Here is a 23011-nt window from a genome sequence, read left to right on the forward strand (position 1 = left end):
ACAAAAATTGAGAGAAGCTTCTACCATCTGTAAATTTTGCCTACAACACGGCCATTCAGCGCAGCACTGGCTACTCACCATTTTACCTAGTTTACGGACAGTCGCCTACTTCCTTTCGTCGATGCTCCTCTCAACCCATCTACATCGTCTAGCGAACAATTCGTTTCACGACTCGCTCAGTGTCGCCAGCGTGCCCGCCTAAACACAACGGCCAGACAACGAGACCGGAAGATCATTTATGACACATTCTATCACGTTGTGTCCTTCCGACCTGGTGACGAGGTACTCCTCTCGACGCCCCTTCACAATCCTCGGTTGCGTGACAAGTTCCAATCGCGATTCATCGTGCCATACATAGTCTTGGAGCAGACATCACCCGCCAATTATCGCGTGACTCCTTTTGTCGCTGCAATACACCGCCGTTGTCGCAGCACCGAGGTCGTTCACGTCTCCCGCATGTAACACCTCACGCTGCGTACTTCGTCGCTTTGACCTGCGGCCAGGATGGCCGCGTCCACTTGGGGGTGAGGGGGCAAATTTGTGTGGGTGTTAATACCACTCTTCTTCTTCGTCTGTATGTTATCATCATCATCTTACGTTGACCGACCCTCATCTTCAGTTCCTGGCGTGATCTCTTCATAGGTTGTGCTCCTTTCGGGCCAAATAAATGCCGCTCCAAGAGAGACGTCATAATATATATATATATATATATATATATATATATATATATATATATATATATATATATATATATATATATATATATATATATATATATGTGCGTGTGTGTGCGTGTGTGTGTCTATAATGATCGACCTATGCTTAACTACGTCCTACTTCGACTCCATATTCTACTTTGCGCAATTTGTAAACCATGACATTAGTCCATCGTCATAATGCATGTTGCAACAACCTCATATGGGCGAGATCATTCATCTTCAGTAAATATTGAAGCAGCGCAAAGAAGACGAAGACAGTAATAGAAAACAACCACAACACGATGAGCGGTGTAGTGGCACTAGGAAAAAAATTATTGAAATATCACACAGCTTTTAGAGCATGTCGAAAAACACCAATTATCAAAAGGTTTAAACCCCATGTGTACTGCCCGCAAGTATTGGTGCTTATCTAAAAAAATTATCCCATGTTTTGCTAGGCAGTACGCATGCGTTTCAATCTTTTGGATGTTGTTTTTTGGCATGCTATAAACGCTGTGTGTTCTTTCAAGGAAATTTTTTCTAGTTGGCAGTACAGCGCTCGTCCTGTTGTGTGTGTTTTCGATTGTTTTCATCGTCTTCTACGCGTTGCTTGGAATTTTCCTCGATGAATAGGACTTTTAAAAAGCCCGTGATGAGACGCCTACATATATAATATGTATATAGCCCTTTATCGGCGTCGAGTTTGCTGTGGCTCCATCAGGACGCCTTTTTCAATCGATCGTGTAATGTTCTCCGTAAGTACGGTGCATTAATATATATACATATAGTAAGACCACCTCCTTAATTCAAACTCGGTTTAATCGAAATCCCGCGTAATTCGAAGGTTCTCGGCGGTCCCAACAGTTTCCATACAAACTTTGCCGGATAATCTGAACAGCCAGCGTGCCGATATCCGTATAATACGTCAGTTTAAACCATGGTCTCTGTGATTTTTCGTGCCTCCGTGATCCGCAAAAAAATTATGTGCCAGTCTCTGAGGCCAGTATAGTTGCCGGAATGGCAGCCAGGTGGCACTCTAAATGAAGTTTCTGTGGAAAACATTTTCAGAGATAGACGAATACGAGACACTTGGCGACAAAGTAGAATGAATTTAATTTATAAAGGTAAGGGGGAGAAAGACAGAATTCACTCGTATAGACCGTTGACCATTACATCGGTAATATACAGGCTAGCAATGCAGGCAATCAAATTAAAGCTTCTAGCATGGGCAGAGAAGAATGGCATTTTGGGAGAGCTTCAGAATGGCTGTAGAATAGGTAGGCGTTTGGATAATAACTTGTTTGTTCTTACTCACTGTATCGAAATATGAAAAGCAGAAAGCAGACCGTTGTATGTGGCCTTTTTGGACATTACAGGAGCATACGACAACGTAGACCGCAACATTTTGTGGGATATTCTGGAAGGGGAATGCTTAGGTAACGATTGTCTACAGCATTTGAGAGAGATTTACCTAGAAAATACCGTTTGCGTTGAATGGGAAGGAATGAGAAGCGCGGAGAAAGTTCAAATGAACAAGGGACTGAGGCAGGAGTGCCCTTTATCGCCGCTGCTGTTTATGATGTACATGGTGAGGATGGAGAGGGCGCTAGAAGGAAGTAATATCGGGTTTAATCTCTCATACAAACAGGCAGGTACAGTAATAGAGCAGCAACTCCCAGGTTTATTTTATGCGGACGACATTGTGTTGCTCGCTAACAAGCAAAGCGATTTGCAACGTCTGGCTAATATCTTTGGACAGGAAGGCAACAATTTAGGTTTGAAATTTAGTGTTAGAAAATCAGGTGTTATGGTATTCAATGAAAACAGTGAACAGACAGTGGAGATACAGGGCCAAGAAATACCTCGGGTAACAGAAAATAAATACCTTGGTATATGGATAAACGAAGGCAATGGATATATGGAAGCACAGGAAAAAATCGTAACAGTCAAGGGGAAGAGAAATGCAGCCATAATGAAGCACGGAGCGCTATGGGGATTCAATAGGTACGAGGTCCTACGAGGTATGTGGAAAGGGGTAATGGTTCCAGGACTTACTTTTGGAAATGCTGTGTTTGCCTTAAAAAGCCCAGGTAGGATATCAGGCAGCATAGTAGCAAGAGCTTGGTGGCGCAACCCACCGCCCCGTTCCAAAGGGGACGCTCATAACATCTATCCATCCATCCATCCTGTTTCCGGTGAACGTTGTGCGCAGTTTTGGGGAGTGTAGTCGCGGTAACCGTGAATTACTGCGCACTGTACGCAGATTGGAGGACGCAGCCTACGGTACGGCTAACTACCGCGCCAAGCAGTCACGCATCGATGACTACCGCATTTACACGATTGTAAGTCGACTACTTTGTTAAAATTTGAAAATCTGAAGTGGGGGGTCGACTTACAATCGAAACCAAAACATGCCACCGCCAAGAAAGCGAGGCCAACGGGAGCTACAACGTAGTTAGAATTTTATGTTTGCTCTATGGCCTTACCCATAGCTTTTCGCTATCCCGCATGCTTGTTCGCTTTTCAGAAGAGTTTTTCAACATTTTTCAGAGTTTTACAGTGCACACAGCACTTATGAGGGGGTGTCGATAGTTGATGGAAGCGCCGCTGTTCTATTCGCGCCGGTACCCTCAGTACGGCGACGCTTGTGGGGAGCATCGGTAGTTCATAGAAGAGGAGACACCACTCGCGGGTTTCTCTTTGCCTGTTGCGCTTAGCTATCTCTATAGTTTGACGAAATGCATTGGTTTGACGCGTTCCATTTGACTGCCGGCTACGTGCTACTTTTATGCTTCCTCATTCATCATGAGTGCTCCTGGCCTACTAATCATTCGGCAAACGTTCACAGCAGCGTTATAGTGCCTGGAATATACTGGCTAGTGTGCCGTCCGCGGCCTCTCGGGTGGCACCAAATGCAATGAATGCCGGCGGCTGCCACTAGGGGCGCTGCAGTGCAGGTGGGTGCCGCGGCACCATCCGGTCTTCGTAGCCCGCCGTGTTTCCACAGCATCGGCAAGCGGGCTGCTGCGCTTTTTATTTTTATTAAGCTGTAGCAGCAGCACAGTTCAAATGTGGGCAGCTGATTTATAAATCAGGGTTTGTTTCGATTACAACAGGCTTCTCTAGCGCTTGTCGCTTGCGTGAAAAGCGTGTGCTAGCTCAGCTGGGCTTCGAGCGGGGAAGCTGATGTGTTTCTATGCTGGCGAAGAGGAAACGTAATTTCTAAGGCAAATGCCTTGATCTCCATGTTCCAAGGCCGTGTTGCGAGGTACAGAACATATCACACGATCCAAGGAAGGCCAGAAACGAACCAAAGCATGTCCAGCCGCCTATAGGAGATGCTAAATGATTAGCACATTTAATTATTCATTATAGTGATTGGATTAAGGGGATAAGGCTGAATTAGAGGGATTATAGGTGTATTAATTAAGGATTAGAGTGAATTATAGTAGGCTTTACAAGGCTTTCGCCTTCGTACGTGTATATCTTCGGCGATAGCTAAGGACACTTGTTTTTTTATTCTAGCGATGATGGCAGCGTAACTTTTTAAGGGTACGTTTCAGGTTACATTTTTCATTCTAATAAAGTAAGGGAATTCTAAGGTTACGTTACTGTTCTATTGATGTTATATTAATGCATAACCATTCAAAACCGCTGTAACCGATCATCTTTTGAAATGACTTGAATTTCTGTGTTCTTAATTTCTTTTTATTTTATTTGCTGCTATTTCTGCCTACTATCTTATTGTTGTCCTCATAGACTTAAATGTTTTTGATGGTTTGTAAACCATGTACCCATCTCCTCATAATTCCCATTGGGCCCCGAGGATAGGAAAATGCCTGTAAAATTGACTGCACGTACGTGGTGTTCCGTGTACACTATACATTTTTTTTCTACCTGGTAAATACGTGCAGATTTCTTTTTATGTCTGATATACGTGAACAAAAATAGGAAACAGATATTTCATTTAAGCGTAACAACGATTTTATTCATGCGTAACAACAGTCAATCGCAGGCATATTAAAACAGCCCTAGATGAGATAATGCACACATACACGAATAGATCGCGCAGTGACGCAGTTTCAGGAGCTTCTGCCGTTGCCTTTGCGCTTCCCTCTCTTTGTTGATGCCTCTTACAAAAAAAAAAAAACGAAACCTCAAGAAAACAAAGAACTTTGCATTTGCTGTCAAAAGCTGGTTTTTCATGCTCTGGGCACCCTGGTTGAGGAAAGGCCAGCTGTCTGCAGCTAACCTGAAAAATCAGCTATACTCGCTACATGTAACTTGTTTTTGCCGAAGAACACAGTAAAAGCATCTTCCCCGGCCTTCGCAGCGGTTGACGTCTGGCTAAGATAGACAAGCAAGGCCTCCATTGTCAAAATGCGTAGTGCAATAGTGAAGCAGCGTCTGTACTAGCTTCAGCTTTACTTACGCAAAGGAAGCCTGCACAATGTGGTCAAGAATTTTGGGCAGTAATCTATCGTGCAACATAACCTGCAGTATAGTAGATCAAAGCACTACTGCTCGTTTTTTCTTCTTTTTTCCCCTTGGCACTCAGGAAAAGTAAGCTGAATGCTTAGCAAACTCAGGAAATATCGTGGGTATAGCTTAGGGTTTCAGGCGTGGTCACGATGGAAGAATACTTCCACCGTGGGCGTGTTTTATCGCGGGGTATCTCGTAGACAACGTCATTCACGGTGATAGAGAACGCGCGCTCGACTAAGCTGTTTTCGAACTGTTTTTCACAAACCGCAGCAGTTGGTGCCGGCCTTCTGTCCGTTCTCCTGATCATTCTTGCCCATTCTGCTGCCGCTTCGTATCAGATGGTAGAGTGAACAAGGATACACGCCCTTTGTTCGAGCGGTAACCGCTTCCACACAACGGCACAAAGCAGGTCCTCTCCTTGCACTGTCTCATGCTTCGGCATTTTTTCACCGCCGCCGCATAGTTCTCGCAATGACAGGCACACGAACATAACAACCACGCACTCACTCTTTGACAACACCAAGCACAAACACGCAACTCTGTAATAATACTAAAAACGCAAACACAGAAACCGACGCAACAACTGCGAAACTGATATGCGAAGCAGACGACACGCGCAGTCTGCACCCACCCGTGTGGCAGCGACCTCTGCCGGCCATCGTGGGCATTCATTGCAGGCGGCGCCACGCTCGTCCATTGAAAAGAGCTGGTGCACGACACACTAGCCAGTATATTCTAGGCACTATAGCAGCGTTCAAGAGGGCTGCCATCCTTTACGCCGAACAAATCACTGCGCAGCGGGCCGCGAGTTCGATGTTTCTGTACAGGTGGTGCGAGAGTGGCGACTGCAGCGAAGCGAAATTTTCACCTATGACGGCAAGTGAGGAATTTCCCACGTGCCGAAGTCTGGACGCTTTCCGGAGCTGTAGGCTAAGCTCGCGGCGTACGTCACTGAAATGCGCAATTGGTCCCTGTCAGTGAAGTGCGACATGGTCAGGAAACAAGCCCGGATCTTCGCCTTTTAAGGACCTGCTCCGCTGTGAGTACGAGTGGCTGGCGGCAGAAGACCGCGAAATTACGCCAACCGGACCTTTCAAAAGAGCCTCCCTGACGGCTGCGCGTGCTTGGGTTTCGCGGGACGACGATGCGCTGTGGGACCGTAGGAACGATGGCGATGGCAGCACTAGTGAAGATGAATAGTCCAGTGACCATTTCAGCTACTAATCAAATCATCATTATCGATTGCCCCCTCAAGTATGCTCTCCTTTCTTTTTTCCTCTCGCGCTATACGGGGAGGTCGACTTAGATGCGAGTCGCCTTACAATAGTGTAAATACGGTACTCAGGTGACCGTTTCTCATACGACGTAAGGCTGCAGTGTTGATGCAGCCACATTTCGTACGTTTATTTCTCGATTTTCGTCCATATTTGATAATTCGAAAACCCGGTTAGTTCGATCATTTTTCGTGGTCCGACGTACTTCGCATTAACGAGGTTCTTCTACAGAAGATCGCTTGGTAAAGGTGCCATTGGTCATGCAGGAAGTGCTCATGGAGCCAGGACTTCAAGACGCAGTTGCTAGGAAATAAGACGCAAAACTTACCACACGCAAGTTGTAGCATTTTTGTTTTCATGACTACAGTATGCATGTTTCAAAAGATTGAAAGTGTGATAAAAAGCCTAGGACATAATAATTAGCAGGACATAATAATCCTAGGATTGTGATGTCTTTGCAGCTCTGCAATGACTAATGCCTCAGCTTGGAAGCACATTGGTCGTATTGCCTCCAGGTATACTTGATAAGAGAATAGCTTGCACCCAGATTTGCCACACAGTTGGTGGCTGATGGCTTTTTTTGTCATCATGTTACTAATATGTATTTAATATTCATTTAGATGTAAAGGAATATGCACTGAACTACCAAATGGCGCTTGCATTTCAGGGGACAAAGTGTCCAGCATGCCTGTCATAAAACATGTTCTAGCGGTTACCTTGCCTCTATAGGCAAATGGACACCGGATCCTCTGTGTACAATGTAATCGGTGTACTTGTCTGGAGTGCTTGAAAGATGTGCTACGGGCTGTACTGGCATTGTCTGAAGATAATGCATGGTTCTAGAAAGCCTGCACCTGAGCATCTGCCATCGTATTGAAGGAACTGTCCTAATTTGTACTAGATCAGGTGGACCTTTCGGCCTTTCCTATCAATAAATTCTATTCTCTCTCTAGTCCTAATTTACTTTGTTCATGTGGTTGAAATTTAGGAGCTGCAATGAATAGTTGTGACTGTGGCAGTTCTGCCGAACTAAAGCACAAATCAAACACCTCGACTCACACAATGCACTCTGAAAGTTTTGCTATGTGGTATCTGTGTTTGTTGCCTGACCTTATGGCACCTTTACGAGCAGTCGCAGGTGATAGCAATTGCTGAAGCTTTATCAACTGGCAAGGGGAAAAAAGAATACTGCGCCACCACTGTGGCTGCACACTCCGAGATGCAAGTTATCTTGAACCAGGTGTTCGGTAGACGGTACCTGTGCTGCCAAAACATGGGGTTTGAGCCCTATAGGCAACTGCGTTCACAACATGACAGAAGTGTGCTGACATAACAGAAAGCTGAGAACAAGCAGCATTTTTACCGGTGTTTCTTCAAAACATTAGTGCAAGTCATTCTTTAACCAAGGCTGGTAATCGTGCATAGGTAATGAGAACAGGGCATTTGTGACGCACAAGGGTTCATGTCTCTAAAGTTTAATTAGATAAGTAATCTAAGAGATGGAATTATAAAAAGTATACCTTTTGTTCCTCAAGGGTCTCTTGGAGAGACATGACCACTTCCAGCAGTTTAGTTTTGATTTATTATGTCTAGATTTGGTGTGCATATTGCAACTATAGCTAACAGTCAGTGCTCTGTCCTGCCCAGTTTCTATGCTATCTCTGTGGTATTTGCAATATTTTACAGTTCAGCTGAGCGAAGTATATGTCTTCACTATTACTAGTGTTCATGTTCAACTTTTGTGCAGTGCTCACTAGTTATTACTAGCCATATTTTGTTGACATAGAGACACTCAGACTTGTTCTTTCGTATGTGGCCAGTTACTTTCGTACTTTATGATAAGATGCAGTGCTTTTCGAATGAAAACATGTGGTAGTTTCTAGAGAGGTTAATTTAAAAAACTTCTCTGCTTAAAATTTAATTCAATAAGCCTGTGCCATTTCGGTGCTTATGTTTTTGTATTGGTATGGTTTTACTCCTTATCTTCCTTCTTACTTTTAAAATGTGCGAACTGAATTATGTAACCATTTCTCTTTAATGAGATATTTTTCTTCGGACATTTCGTCACAAATTTTAAAATGATTTTGTTCAATTAGGTAACCTTAGACTAGCTGATTGTTATTCTGATAGTTTAACTTACAATGCCTGTGGGATATTCAGTGCAAGCACAGGGTGAAAAAGAATATAAATTATTGGGTATAAGCAGGTCACTGACAGTAAATGGAGCATACATAAATTTCAGGAAATAGTGCATGCTTATATATTAAAAAGCTACAAAGCTACAGCTGCACATGCAGTTTTGTTTGTAAAGGCTGAAACATTATTCTAAGTGGAAGCGCTTTGTTGCACTTTGTTCTTTGGCTTTCAGTGCTGCCTTTAAGTCATTATATATGTGAAGGTACTAGTAGAAGCATACCGTGGAGATAAATGACAACTTTAATGAATAGAGGTATAAAAGACGTGCTTAAAACGGCAACAACTCCTTGACAGGCAAGCGTATGCTTCTGTAGTACTGCATTGGTTACCGTCGCCAATCCATGCATTGCTTGCGCTCTATTGCATTCAATATGAGCTACAACAACGAGCTGTGGTGGCTTTCACTCCTGGTCAAGCTGGTGTTGTCGCGAAAATTTTTGACCAAGAACAAAGCGGCCATCGAGAACCTCACGGCATACTTCAACACTTGCTGGCAAACCGGGTCACTACCCGAGCAGTGGAAAGCGATCAAGACCATCTCGATTCCCAAGCCGGGCAAGCCACCCAACACTGAGAACCTCCTGCGGATCTCACTTACGTACTGTGTGGGCAAAGCGTTGGAGCATGTACTCATGAACAGGTGGCAGCGGTACCTGGAAGATTCGGGGCATTACCCAAACACCGTCATCGCGTTCCGAAACAAGCTCGGAAATCAGGATGCCATGATAAAACTAAAAATAAATTCCTCGATGACACTACCAACACGAAAGACAAGCGAGCCATCTTGGCTTTGGACCTGCAGAGCGCTTTTGACAAAGTGAGACACTTTGCGATCCTGGCCCAGGTGTCACGGCTAAACATAGGCAAGAGAACATATGTGTACATCAAGGATTTTTTGATGGAGCGGACTACCGAAATCATCGCCGGCGACCTGCGGCTCCAAAAGAAGCTCGGCAGTGTCGGGACTCCCCAGGGCTCGGTCATCTCGCCATTACTTTTCAACCTTGTAATGATAAGGGTGGCCGAGCGCCTCTCCCGAGTCGCGCGGGTCCGACACACCATCTATGCCGACGACATAACGCTCTGGGTCCCAGGAGGAAGCGACGCACACATCGAGAGCACGTTGCGAGGCGGTTGACGCTATCGAGGAGCAGCTGGACGGGTCTTGGCTCGTCTGCTCCCCAAGCAAGTCTGAGCTGTTGGTGGTTCCTCCGAAAAAAGCAGCTAGGAAGACGACAGGCAACGAACCTGCGAGAGAGCAAGAGACAATAAAGATCAAGATAAGCGGCGGTCACACGATCCCAGGATGTTGGGAAGATCCAAGTGTTGGGGATGCTGATTGAGCGCAAACGAGTCAACGGCGAGACGGTCAACCGTCTCACGGCCAAAGTCACCACGGCCATTCGCCTCTTCAAGAAGGTGTCACACAGAACAGCAGGCATGAAGGAAGAAAGCCTCACCCGGCTAGTGGAATCCTTCGCTATGAGCCACATTACATACGTTGATGCTTTCCACAACTGGACGCAGTGGGAGCGAAATAAGATCAATGCACTCATACGCAAAGCGTACAAGGCTGCACTCGGACTTCTCGACTGCACAAGCACCGCCAAGCTCCTGGCCCTGGGAGTGCGTAACATCCTGGAAGAAATCGCCGAGGCGCAGAGGACCACTCAGCTCGCGCGGCTCGTGCGTGACCTGGCCTAGGGCCAAAGGAAGGCGGACACGAAAATACAGAAGTGCCTGTACCGGACGCAATTAGTAGACGGCTACGGGTATGTCCGGTGCCAAGAAACATGAACCCTGAGTTCAACAAAGAGCGGCGGGCGGCGAGGGCCAAGGCACTCATCGATATCCATGCCAAACACACGAGTGCCGGGTTTGTGGATGCGGCAGAATATCGACATGACAGAAAGGCATTCGCCGCTGCAGTCGTCGGGGCATCGACCGGTGCAACGAGAACAGCAGCGAGTGTGCGGACACGAGAGACGTATCGAGCCGAGGAGGTGGCCATTGCCCTGGCCTTCGCCGACCCCGAGTTCACGACTCTGCTCGGTGATTCTATGAAGGCAGTGAGAAATTATGCCACAGCAAAGGTGTGTGGTGAAGCCGCGCGAGTATTGCGTGCGGTCGATCTCGCGAGTAAAAATCGGTGCGGGGTGATAATGTGGTTTCCGGCCCAAATGGGCAGTGATGTGTCGGATCGCGGCAACGCAAACCACAACGATATGGCGAACGCGGCGGCCCGAGGACTAACCAACTGTGCCGCTGCCATTGCGGTCGACCCATCGCGGTTGTGGGAAAGCAAGGACAAGATCACTTCCTACAACGAAATTGTGAAGTGGTACAGACTAGAGAGAAGGACTATGCCGCCACCTCATCCGGGCTTGACCCGTAAGGAAGCGGTTTTAAATCGACAGCTTCAAACGGGGTCATTATTCACCCCCGGTGCTGATGAGGCACGCGTGTCGAAGTGTTTATGTAAGTGACCTGTGTTGTGTGTGCCAAAAGGAAAGAGCCACTGCAGCTCGCATCCTTTCAGACTGTGCTAAGAGTCCGCACGAAGCTGCAACGATAACAACAATCCCGCCGCGGCTAGAGGCCACAGCGAGGTGCCGTGATCAAAATGTCCAAGCCCAGGCCATCCAGCAGATCTCGGCGGCCCTCGAAAGGCAACGACCGAGCGAAACCGGAGGGAGGCTGCCACCCCAAAAGAGGGGCAGGCGTGGTCCACCAAAGGGAGTAGTGCGGCCGCGGCCGAATTAGAGGCGCCACACGATGCGAAGACGTCATTGCCGCCTCACGGTGACGCCTCCATAACAGGGGAAGGCTAACCGTTCTGCAGGCATTCATAACAAAGTTACTTCACTCACTCACTCACTCACCAAGAAAAGTAAAGATTTTTAATTATTTCAGAAATGCATGTAACATCATGCCTTTGGTTGTGCATTGCTGCGATCGTGAAGCCTAAATTTTTTGCCTGAAAGGGTCGCACGTTATATATGCTGACAGATGACAGACCAGAAGCGCAATATGACGACGCCTCACACGTTCTGGCTCATACTGAAAAAGGTAGTACTGTAGCTAAGGCTAGGCAGTATTTACAACAGCTAGTCTGTCCATTAACTACGCGGCTGTAGTGAACGCAGGGATAACACCCATTTGGAAGGGTGTTGTCCGTGCTACACCCATATTGAAAGGGTGGTGTCTATGTTACAACCATATAGGAAGGGTGTCATTTGTTTTGCACCCATAGGCAAGGTGACGTCATATTAACAACCTTTGTGGGGTGGTAATTTACACCCTTTTACTTGGGGTGTAGCAATACACCCAAAAAGGGTGTCGCCCATGGGACAAGTCATTTACACCCTTAAGGGTGGTAAAATTTTTAGAGTATATAGGCGTCCTCTTCAAAGTGCGCAAGTACCGGCGGCGCCTGCATGCGTCGTTTGAGTTCTTGAAATGCGCCGGCCTGCGGCGTTCGCCACTTGAACTGGACATCACATTTGGTTAGATGTGTTAGTGGCTCTGCGGTGCGTGTAAGTCCTTGACAAAGTCCTTATATAGGTACACATGCCATGGAATCTACGCACTGCCTTCCTGTTGATGGGCTGTGGGAACTTTTCTATGGCAGCGGCCTTCTGTGGGTCGGGGTGGACTCCATATTTGCTGATGATGTGACCTAGGAACAGAAGCTCATCGTAAGCCAAGCGGCGCTTTTCCGGCTTTAGAGTGAACCCTGATGACTTGATGGCCTCTTAGTACTGTCGCAAGGCGCCTAAGGTGATCGCCGAAGACAGCGACGTCATCCAAGTACTTTAGGGTACTGGAGCAAATACATTAATTTATTTGTTTTATTTTACGCCTACTGATGTGTGTTACTAGAGCGTGCAACGAGTACTTTCGTTTTGTTTCAGTGCCCTGCTCCCTGCAGATCTCATATGTATATTCCTGTCTCTTTTTTTTTGCTTCCTATTTTCATTGTTTTTTGTTGGCTGTTGTCAATAGGATAATTGATGGCTTTTTAAGTATGATACAAATGCCTGATGTAAGTTTTCTTGCTCTGTATTAAGAATGATGGGTTATGTTACTTTTCATCGCATGATACGTAGTTTCTTTTCATTTTTTGCCTCCTCATTGCTGTTTGTGTTTCTCTTGGGTGTCAGTGCCTGTTAACAATGGTTCTGCATAACTTGCGTTATCCGCGATATACCATTGTGTTAAACGCTGTCTGTCGGCTCTGCCGTTCAAGCCCAATGCGGCTTTGGCAGGTCTATTTTGTATTAGTGTTGGCGGAATTCCTGTGTCAATAAAGTATTATTATATATACATACATACATATATATATATATATATATATATATATATATATATATATATATATATATATATATATATATATATATATATATATATATATATATATATATATATATATATATAATGCGCAGACCAGATTGAAAAAAAAAGTAAACGAGACATGTCTGCCACTTCATTTCTGCTAACACCGTGTCCATGACGCACTGAAACGTTGCAGGCGCCGAGCACAGTCCGAATGGCACGACTTTGAACTCGTAGATGCCGTCTGGCATGATGAAGGCCGTCTATTCGCGATCTCTCGCGTCAACTTCAATTTGCCAGCAGCCAGACTTGAGGACCATCGATGAGAAGTATTTGGCGTTACAGAGCCGATCCAATGCGCCGTCTGTCCGTGGGAAGGGGTATATGCCCTTCTTCATGATCTTGTTCAGTCGACGATAATAGACGCAGAAACGTAGGGTTCCGTCCTTTTTCTTCACCAAGACTACCGGAGATAGCCACGGGCTTTTCGATGGCTGGATGATGTCGTCACGCAGCATTTCATCAACTTGTTGCCTTATAGCGTCACGTTCTCGCGTCGCAACTCGGTAAGGGCTCTTCGGTAAGGGCACGGTAAGCTCACTCTTCAGTTATTATTATGCGATGCTTGGCAACTGGTGTTTGTCGAATCCTCGATGACGTCGAAAAACACTCTGTATTGTCGTAGAAGACTTCCGATCTGTTGCTGCTTACTCATGGGGAGATATGGATTTATGTCGAAATCTGGTTCGGGAACTATGGTCGTCAAGGTAGATGCGGCAGAATCCGAGAGAACAAACGCATTGCTGGTTTTCACAATGTCCTTGATGTACGCGATTGTCGTGCCCTTGTTGACGTGCTTGAACTCCTAGCTGAAGATTGTTCAGCGATTCCTCTTGCGACACAAATTTCACGGTCGAGTAGTAGACGTTGGTCACCCTCGATGAGGCCTTCTACGTCAGCGGGTGTTTTAGTGCCGACGGAAATGGTAATGCTGGAGTGCGGTGGGTTGCTCACATAATCTTCGAGCACACTCAAGGCGTAGTGACCTCGAGAGTTCTCCGGCGGTAACACTTCATCGTCCGACAGCGTTATCAATTTCGACTTGAGGTCGATGACTGCGCCGCGTTGGTTCAGGAAGTCCATGCCGAGAATGACGTCTCGTGAACTCTGTTGGAGGATAACGAAGGTGGCAGGGTAGGTACGGTCATGAACGGCAATTCTTGCCGCGCAGGTTCCAGTCGGCGCTATGAGGTGTCCTCCAGCTGTCCGAATTTGAGGGCCTTCCCATGCAGTCTTAACTTTCTTCAACTGGGCCACGATGGGTCCACTCATGACGGATTAATCGGCTCCTGTGTCTATTAAGGCGGTGACTGCGTGGCCGTGGAGAAGCACGTAGTGGTCGGTGGTTGGTTCTCTTGCGTTACAGTTAGGTCTTGGCGTCGGATCACGGATGCATCGCGTTGACCTGTGGCTGGACCGTCGCGTCGTCAGGTCGTCTTTCATCTGCGTATTCTTTGCTGCCAGACTTCGTCCGGACGGCCTTGTGTCATCGTTGTTACGTCTTCGAGATAGTCTCTTCGGTGTCTTCGTTGACGGTGGAGGATATTCGTCAGTTAGACGAACAGCAACCGCACCTCCATCGGTTGCTGCTTTTAGTTTTCCTGATATGGACTGACGAACCGGCGCCGGGCTGGGCCAGTCAATGGTCGTCGTTGCGGCGACAGGTAGCGGCCTAGGGACGGCGAACGGGATGGTCGTCGAGAGTTCGACTGAGTGGCGGCTAGGTAATCGCCGATGTCACGTGGGCACTCCCCAAGCTGTGGAACGCGGCGTGTTGACGGCGAACCCTCTCAGTCCCAAGTCGCGGTATGGGCAACGGTGGTACACATGGCCAGCTTCTCCGCAGGGATAGCAGAGCGGGCGGTGGTCGGGGGCTCGCCAAATGTCTGTCTTCCTCGCGTAGGTGTGCATGGTGACGGGTGGGCGCGCTGGCGGCCGCGGTGGACGACGGCACTGCGGCGTTACATGGCACTGGCGCGGTCGTGGAGGGGGACCTTGGCGGCGTGCGACGGCGGCGTAGGTCATCGCTTCTGGCTGGGGCTGTGGTAATTCAGGTTGCCCCTCAAGAACTTTAACCAATCGTTGAACCTCCTCTTTCAGTATGTCGGTGATCGAAGCCACTTGAGGCGGCGACGAAGGCAAGACCTTGAGCAGTTCTTCGCGCACAATGGCCCTGATGGTCTCTTGAAGGTCGTCGGAACCCAGTCCTTGGATTGCGTACTGCGGTGTGAGCACCTGGCGGTTATATTGCCGGGTGCGCATTTCCAGAGTTTTCTCGATCGTCGATGCCTCTGCAGAAAGCTCAGCTATGGTCTTCGGCGGGTTGCGAATCAGTTCGGCGAATAATTCTTCCTTGACGCCCCGCATCAGGTGACGGACTTTTTTCTCCTCCGACATTTTCGGGTCGTGCCGGAAAAGACGGGCCATCTCCTCCATCAAGATCGCTACGGTCTCATTGGGAAGCTGTACTCGGGTTTCCAGTAGCTCTCAGGCGCGCTCTTTACGCACGACGCTTGTGAATGTTTGCAGGAAGCCGGTTAGGGACAGGTCCCACGTCGTTAAGATGGCTTCTCGATTCTCGAACCACGTCCTGGCCGCATCTTCCATTGCGAAATAGACATGTCGCAGCTTGTCCTCGCTGTTCCAGCTGTTAAACGTACCGACCCTCTCATGCGTCTCCAGCCAGCTTTCCGGGTCCTCAAATGTGGAACCGCGGAACGTCTGTGGCTTCCTGGGCTGCTGCAGAACTATCAGGGCTGCTCTGACTGTCATTGGGGCTGTCTCCTTGATCGGCTACGGATGATTTAATTGGACGATCTTCTTGGTCGTCTCTGTTCAAAATCCGTGTTCCGAGGGCAGCTGATGTTGCCGGCGGCTTGCTAGATGTTCCGGGACGACGTTGGTGTTGCCTTTGCCGTCCGGGCATGGATTGCGGCTTATCGGGGGCGTCCGTTACAGGAACGTAAAGCAACTCCACCAGATGTCACGCAGCAGTGATGGTGAAGAAGGCAGCAAAACTGTGATTAACTAAACTAGCGTTTTATTGGGTGAGCTTGTGCCCTCAAAAGCAGGCTACACTCAAAGAACAACGATAGCGCCGAGCACACTCGGCGATCGTCGAAAGTCTGATCAGCGGGTCAAGCGCGTCGGCTTTCACACGTCAGTCGTCGAATGTTCCAGAGTAATCACTCAGACCAGCGTGCCTTCACAGAAAGTTCTACACTATTCGAGTCGCTCATACATGCAATCAGACTACACGTGGTTCGGGGACAGACAGAGGACAGAGCATTCCAGAAAATTCCTATACATGCAGGCGCGTCCTGCGCTATGCGATATCATTTGTTAGGCGGTGACAAGCGGTCACCCGGAAAAGATGAACAAGTACACGTGTCAATATATATACCGTTGTGTCGTGTGCTACACAGCTTGGCTGGTCGTCCGCATTCATAAAGCGGGATGGGTCATGATTTTTTTTATCCCTCTCTGTCCTCTTCCCAACGCCTTTTTTCCATCATGCAGTGCAGGGTAGGGGACTGGAAACTCGCATTCTGTTTAATCTGCGCGCCTTTCTCCCCCTCTCTCTAAGGTCCCTTTACCGAATGGTCAACAACAACAACATCAACACGGTCATCCTCCATAGTGGGTGTGCACCACAGGTAGCGCGAAATCGAACCACACCATCGCTATTCCCGGAAGCCGGGCCCCAGTGGCGACCGTCCAAATTCGTCGGGCATGAGCGGCGCGAAAGATTGCTCGCCGACGGACATGCGGCCGGCGGTGCGGCGGGCCCAGTCACCTGCCAGCGGTGACCCATCGTCGGAGATGCAGGGCAACGTGACCGTGGGTCACGGAGGTGACCACTGGCTCCGGCAGTCCATCACCATCAAGAGCAAGGTGCGAGCCACAGTCGCCAGTGTCAGCACGTTCAGGGTCCACTGCAATACGGTATGGATTCGAGATGATACGCTCTTAAGCCGAAATTGGGGAAAGCTGGACTAAATGCAGCCGTTAGACCACCGGGTATACAGTTCGTCCTCCATGGAGTGAATGAGTACAGTTGCCTGTTGTGTTCAAATGTCTAATTTGAATGCGACCAAAGGGGAGAGTATTAAGCGCGTCTATTGGATCATTTCATGCCGCAGATTATCCCTGAGGAACAGACGAGCGTTGCTTAAACTGTCACCTCAAGCGTACCATTTGAGCAGGTTATATCCTTCGGTGCCGCCATAGAATACTTGGTCGAGATAATGCAACGATTATATTCCTATTCTATTCCTTCTCGCGCTTCGACAGCGGTCCGAGCGGCACTCGGCTCACGTTATCACCAGGACTGGGAAAAAGTGAATGGCGGGTGATGCGAAATGCACATATTCGAGCCAAATAAATCGCTGCATTACAGTGGCTGCTCTCTTTACTGCGACACGTACCAATCGTGAGCCAGGTCCTGTCCATTCATTTGCGGCGTGTAATAACCTGCAGGAGCTGTGCCAACAAAGTCCAGTTGCAAACGCTACGAGTTTATCAGTTTCACATTTCGTAAAGTGCATTTCTCTCACACGTACGTTATCAGAGGGAAATAAAATTCAGTGCCCTTCCACCCTGTGAAGAAGGATGACAGCTTAGCTGTGACGGTGGAATGCGAAGGCCCCTTAATGGTGAACTACACCTCCGCCGCTTAGGCTGCTGAGCACGAGGTCGCGGGGTCGAATCCCGGCCACGGCGGCCGCATTTCGATGGGGGCGAAATGCGAAAACACCGGCGTACTTAGATTTAGGTGCACGTTAAAGAACCCCAGGTGGTCGAAATTTCCGGAGGCCTCCACTACGGCGTGCCTCATAATCAGAAAGTGGTTTTGGCACGTAAAACCCCATTTTAATAATAAATACACCTCCGCCGCGGGTCGGCCTCGCATTGTACTATCTGCGGGATCGGCCCACCTATGGGGAGGGCTTAACGCCTGCTTCACCTCCATCGTGGGTCGGCCCATCCTTGCACTATCTTTGGGATCGGCCCACATATGAAAAATTGTTGGTCTCTATCCACACAGACGAGATCCGCTAGAACCTAGCCATAAACAGCTTCGCTTTTCAAAAGCACCCCCATTTTACCCTTTGAAGAGGAACAAAGCTGCAGACGAAATACAGCGGCCGTGACCGCGTTTGCACCCCTTCCGTTCGTGCTTCGACGCCGCGGTCGTCACCGTGCACTTTTTCGGCGGCTATTCTTTACATGCGTAGCAATATGCGTTTTCTCGCTCGCCCACCAGCGTCGTACCGTTGAGGTTATGGTAAAGTGGGCGACTGCGTTCGCACCCTTTTCGTTCGTGCTTCGACGCCGCGGGTGGTCACTGTGCTCATTCGCAGCGTCTCTTCTTTGCACGCGCGGTAAAATGTGCTTTTCCGCTCGCCCACCAGGCGTCGTACCGTTGTAGTTATGGTAAAGTGGGCCACTGCGTTCGCACCCTTTCCGTTTGTTTTTAGACGCCGCGGGTGATCAGTGTGCTCATTCGCAGCGTCTCTTCTTTGCACGCGCGGTAAAATGTGCTTTTCCGCTCGCCCACCAGGCGTCGTACCGTTGTAGTTATGGTAAAGTGGGCCACTGCGTTCGCACCCTTTCCGTTTGTTCTTAGACGCCGCGGGTGGTCACTGTGCACATTCGCGGCGTCTCTTTGCACACGCGGCAATAGGCGCTTTCCCGCTCGCCCACCAGGCGTCGTGCCGTTGTAGTTATGGTAAAGTGGGCCAGCAAGGTCGATTCAAATAGGTCGCGAAGCTTCGGGCGAAAAGCGGTTCAGTACAGATTGTCACCGACATCAGCATGGGGGGTTATGGGAGCAGCGATTGAAGCGTGACTATGTTTGGAGGGAACACACATTGGGAAAGAAAAACGCGTTTTTTAATTCAAACGAGACACAGTTAGATTCATTCAACGAAAATAAAATTCCTAGTCAATTTTATATATTCGTGATGAGTTAAGAAAATACGTTTATTTTATTATTATTAATTAATACATTTCTTTTCAGCGCCCATCGCTACAGGGGGCGTTGACGCCACTATCACTCGCAGTGCAATGCACGTCTTGAAATGGGCAGAAAGGCGCACTTGTATCACCTGTTGAAACACGCCCCCCTCACAATTTGTGCTTTCTTGCTTGTCGAAGTTTGTCTGAATTTGGTGACGCGGGTAGCTTCATTGCTTCTTAATCTGTTCAGTCAAAAGTAGTGAGTTACGACCGCCAGATAATTGTGTAGTTGTTTTCGTGCGACTGCGCTGGCCGACGGGCTTGGCATCCGACAATAGGATCAGCACTCTACGCCTAAAGCTTTCGTCGGCCTCCAAAGAAAGTATGTTCTGTGCAGGGATGCGATTTCGACGACCGTACGGCTGGCCTTTTCCTGCATCGCTTTCCACGCTGAAAGCTCGAAACGCCCATCAAGTCGAATGGCGGGGCATTTGAATATATAGCTCCAAAGGAAGAACAACAAAAATTTCGCGCCTTCGAAAACAAAATGACGTCACTTCTGCTTTTAACGGACATGGCGTCACGTAATTTTTTCTTCCGCCGGAAGTGTTCCCACCGCATACAGATGGCGCTAAGCCCCATGAACCGGTAGTGCTCCTGTATAAGCTCCCGGGAGCATATACAGGAACACTATGAACCGGCGATGGACCGCCATGTTTTGAACGCATGGGCTCCTATGGAAGCTTCGCTACCAGGTATATTTACCTTGGGGCCACTGCGTTTGCCTCCTTTCCGTTCGTGCTTCGACGCCGCGGTGGTCACTTTGCACATGCGCGGCGCGTTTTCTTTGCATGCGTGGCAATATGCGTTTTCCCGCTCGCCCACCAGGCCGTTGAAGTTACGGCAAAGTGAGCCACTGCATTCGCACCCTTTCCGTTCGTGCTTCGACGCCGCGGTGCATGTTCACGGTGTCCACAGGCTTGCGCGCAACCCGCGTTCACGAAGTGATGCGTCACTGTAACTTTTTCATTCGGTAGAAGCACACGCTGTGCAACAGATGCCCTCACGCACCAAGGACAGGTACTCAAGAACAGGTACATCGTGTGTACACGTTCGTTGCACCCGCAGGCAGGTGTGCGGAACTATACATACAGGCTCGTTTAAGTAGGACCTCCGCCTGGTGCACCTGCATAATTTAATTAACCTCCCAAGCGTAAAACGCGTCACAATATTTCTAAAGAACGACTTACACACGGCTCGCAGAAATGATAGGATCGGATTGTAATGGGGATGTACGAGAAAACGTAATCCTGCAACGCTGAAGCACAAAGTCTTCCAGCCGCCATTTGTTTTGCGTGAGCAAAGCTTCGCACGCGGACACGTACAATCCCGCTTTACTAGAGGCTGTAAGCTTCACTGTGAAAAAAAAAGGGGGGGGGGGGTGGCAAGGAGTTACAAGTCTCATCTGATTAGCAGGCACTGCGTAGCGCAGGACTGCGAATCAACCTTGATCCCCGGCGATCTTTAACGTGCACCTGATGCACGGCACGTGCGCGTTTTTGCATTTCGTCGCCATCGAAATCCCGGCCGGGACTTCGACCGGTGCACCGCCGAAGCCGCTAAACAACCACGGTAGGTGGTTAAGGGAAATCTAAAGGACATGCGCAGAACGATGCGCAATACGGGGTGAATGAGGATAAAGAAGCGACACACTTGGCCGGAGAAATGAGCCGCGATGTGGAGCGCGCATGAGCCGTGGCACTGCACCGGGCTCGGTCCAATGTGCGGCCACGCTGAGGATGTCGCTGGCCGGAAGGACGCGGAGGATAAACATCGGAAAGATTGGATGAGACTTGCATGATGCCCAGAAATCAGAGGACCTTGCTGTCGCAGAAAATCAGCCAACACACCGGCACGCCAGTGTGAGCGGCGCGCACTCTCGTAACTTAGCCGTCACGCATTTTACGCCGACCTGTCAGGCAGCGAGCTCCACCGCCGCAATCCCGTAGATCACGAGGCGCCCCGCATGGTACTTTGCTCCCCGCAAGAGACCCTTGGGTAAACACGAGGAAAGACTCATCGCACCGATGCTCTGCCATGGTTCCTGGGACTGTAAGAAGAGACCCACGAGTAGACACGAGGGTTCGAGCGAGGCGAGAGAGAAGAGCCGGAGGCCAGCCGAACTAGAGAGACGGAACGGGAGACGCACGAGAGACGCGGCCGAGGAAGGCAGCAACACGCTTCACGCCGACGCTCTGCAGATAATAAACAGTTTGCATTTGAGAAAGAATCCAGCCTTTTTCATTTGCTGTCATGGCGCAGCCGACAGGATCTGCAGTCGCGTCTTTCCCGAACGAAGAACGAGCGGCTACCACGGAGCCCAGCAGAACGCCATCGGTGAGCTCGGAGTCGACATTCATCTATTCACCGGTGAAATCAACTGTCCGCGAAGTTCTGAGCGCCCTGAAAAAGCAACAGCTGACTGACGAGCTGAGAATCCGTGGACTTCCGTGCAGCGGCCGCAAGGACGATCTCGTGACCCGTCTCCAAGACGACAACACTCGCCTGAAGACCGAAGCTGACGGCGACGACCACGAAAAGGCGGACTCAAAGGCGCCGGCTACGATCGAGAGTCTGCGTGCAGAGGTTGACCAACTGCGACGGCTTCTAACCCAGCAACGAGGGTCACACGCTACGAGTGACACAACGGCGGCACCGAAGCCAACGCAGGCGCAAGCTGGGGACGGAACGGGCTCCCAACGTTTCGACGGGATCCAAGCCCCCGCTATGGCAGCGAACCGACGGCCTGCAGAAGTCAACCGTGGCGCATCTCCGCAGCCCTCGCCGGAGAACACCACCGCCACAGCTACAGAAGGTACGCCAAGCATGACTGAAATCGTGGCCATGTTCGCACGCGCGCAGCTGCAGATGACGGAAGCGTTGTCGAGAATGTCCGCGCCAGCTCCGCCCGTGCTGATCCAGTCTACGAACGATACTGCGTCCGCCATCCCCGAGTACGACGGTGATGTAAAACGAAATGTCCAAACGTGGATCACGCAGGTGGAACGCATTGCTACGCTGGCCCACTGGTCCCCATCACTGACGCTCGCAACGGCAGCAACCCGGCTGCAAGGTGCCGCAAAGGACTGGCACAGCTCTTACGGTATGGCATGTGAAACGTGGGACCTTTGGAAGGAAGCACTTGCCTCTCGTTTCGACCGGAAGCTAACAATGCAGGAGTTCTTGGACCTGCAAGCTTCACGAAAACTGCGCAATTCGGAGACCCTAGTGGAGTACATGTACTCTAAGAATGCTCTACTGGACAAGTCTCCCTACCCGCTTGCGAATGAAGAGAGAATTTCGCTGATACTCAGCGGGATCGAAGACGACACCTGGGCGAATCCTCTCGCTGCACAGCCCTGCAGCAGCGTCATTGATTTGATAGACCGCGCAGCGCTGCTCGACACCAGGCGGCGTAAAGCAATGACGACGCAAACAGCGCAGTTCCGACAATCTCAAGCTGGAAAACAGAGCCAACGAAACCAAACGAGGAACAGCTACGAGAACAGAGCGGCAGCTGACGACGGACGCCCCGAGCCGAGCGCTCAGTCAATGCGGCGCGAACACCGAGATCCAGTTCGAGCAGCGCGAGCACGAGCCTGCTTTAACTGCGGCAATATGGGACATTTGTCGAGGGAGTGCACCAGACCTAAGACGGAGGCCACAATCCACGCGGAACGACGTCGAGAAGCCAGATATGACGCAGGCAACGCCGGCACAACGTCCAGGCAAGCCAATTGTTTCCTGCAATCGACGGGCGGCAGCCTACCCATCGTGAAGGGCTTCGTTGAGGGCCGACAGGTCAGAGTCTGCATAGACAGCGGCTCCAATGTCTCCGTACTCGGCGAGAGCTCCGTGGGCCCTGAGGTTCATCCCCGACCCTGGACGTCTCCCGAAACGATAGAAGTGCTCGACCGGTGCATCAGACCGGCGAGAGTG

General features: G+C 49.5%; 1 protein-coding gene across 3 annotated transcripts in view; it reads left to right on the plus strand.

Moving 5' to 3' along the window:
- Nucleotides 1–6004: 6004 nt before the first annotated feature.
- LOC135916266 (myeloid leukemia factor 2-like) overlaps nt 6005–23011 on the plus strand; it is a 42897-nt gene continuing 25890 nt past the window's right edge. Inside the window, exons 1-2 of one of the 3 annotated variants that reach the window (XM_065449594.2) lie at nt 6005–6222; nt 16638–16996. In XM_065449594.2, the coding sequence (XP_065305666.1) occupies nt 16784–16996 (213 nt within the window). In that variant the 5' untranslated portion in view covers nt 6005–6222; nt 16638–16783. Of the gene's footprint in view, nt 6223–16637; nt 16997–23011 lie in introns of those variants that run through there. The other 2 variants (XM_065449593.2, XM_065449592.2) reach the window with 2 other exon arrangements.

Source organism: Dermacentor albipictus, chromosome 6, assembly GCF_038994185.2.
Source record: "Dermacentor albipictus isolate Rhodes 1998 colony chromosome 6, USDA_Dalb.pri_finalv2, whole genome shotgun sequence".
Taxonomy (NCBI): domain Eukaryota; kingdom Metazoa; phylum Arthropoda; class Arachnida; order Ixodida; family Ixodidae; genus Dermacentor; species Dermacentor albipictus.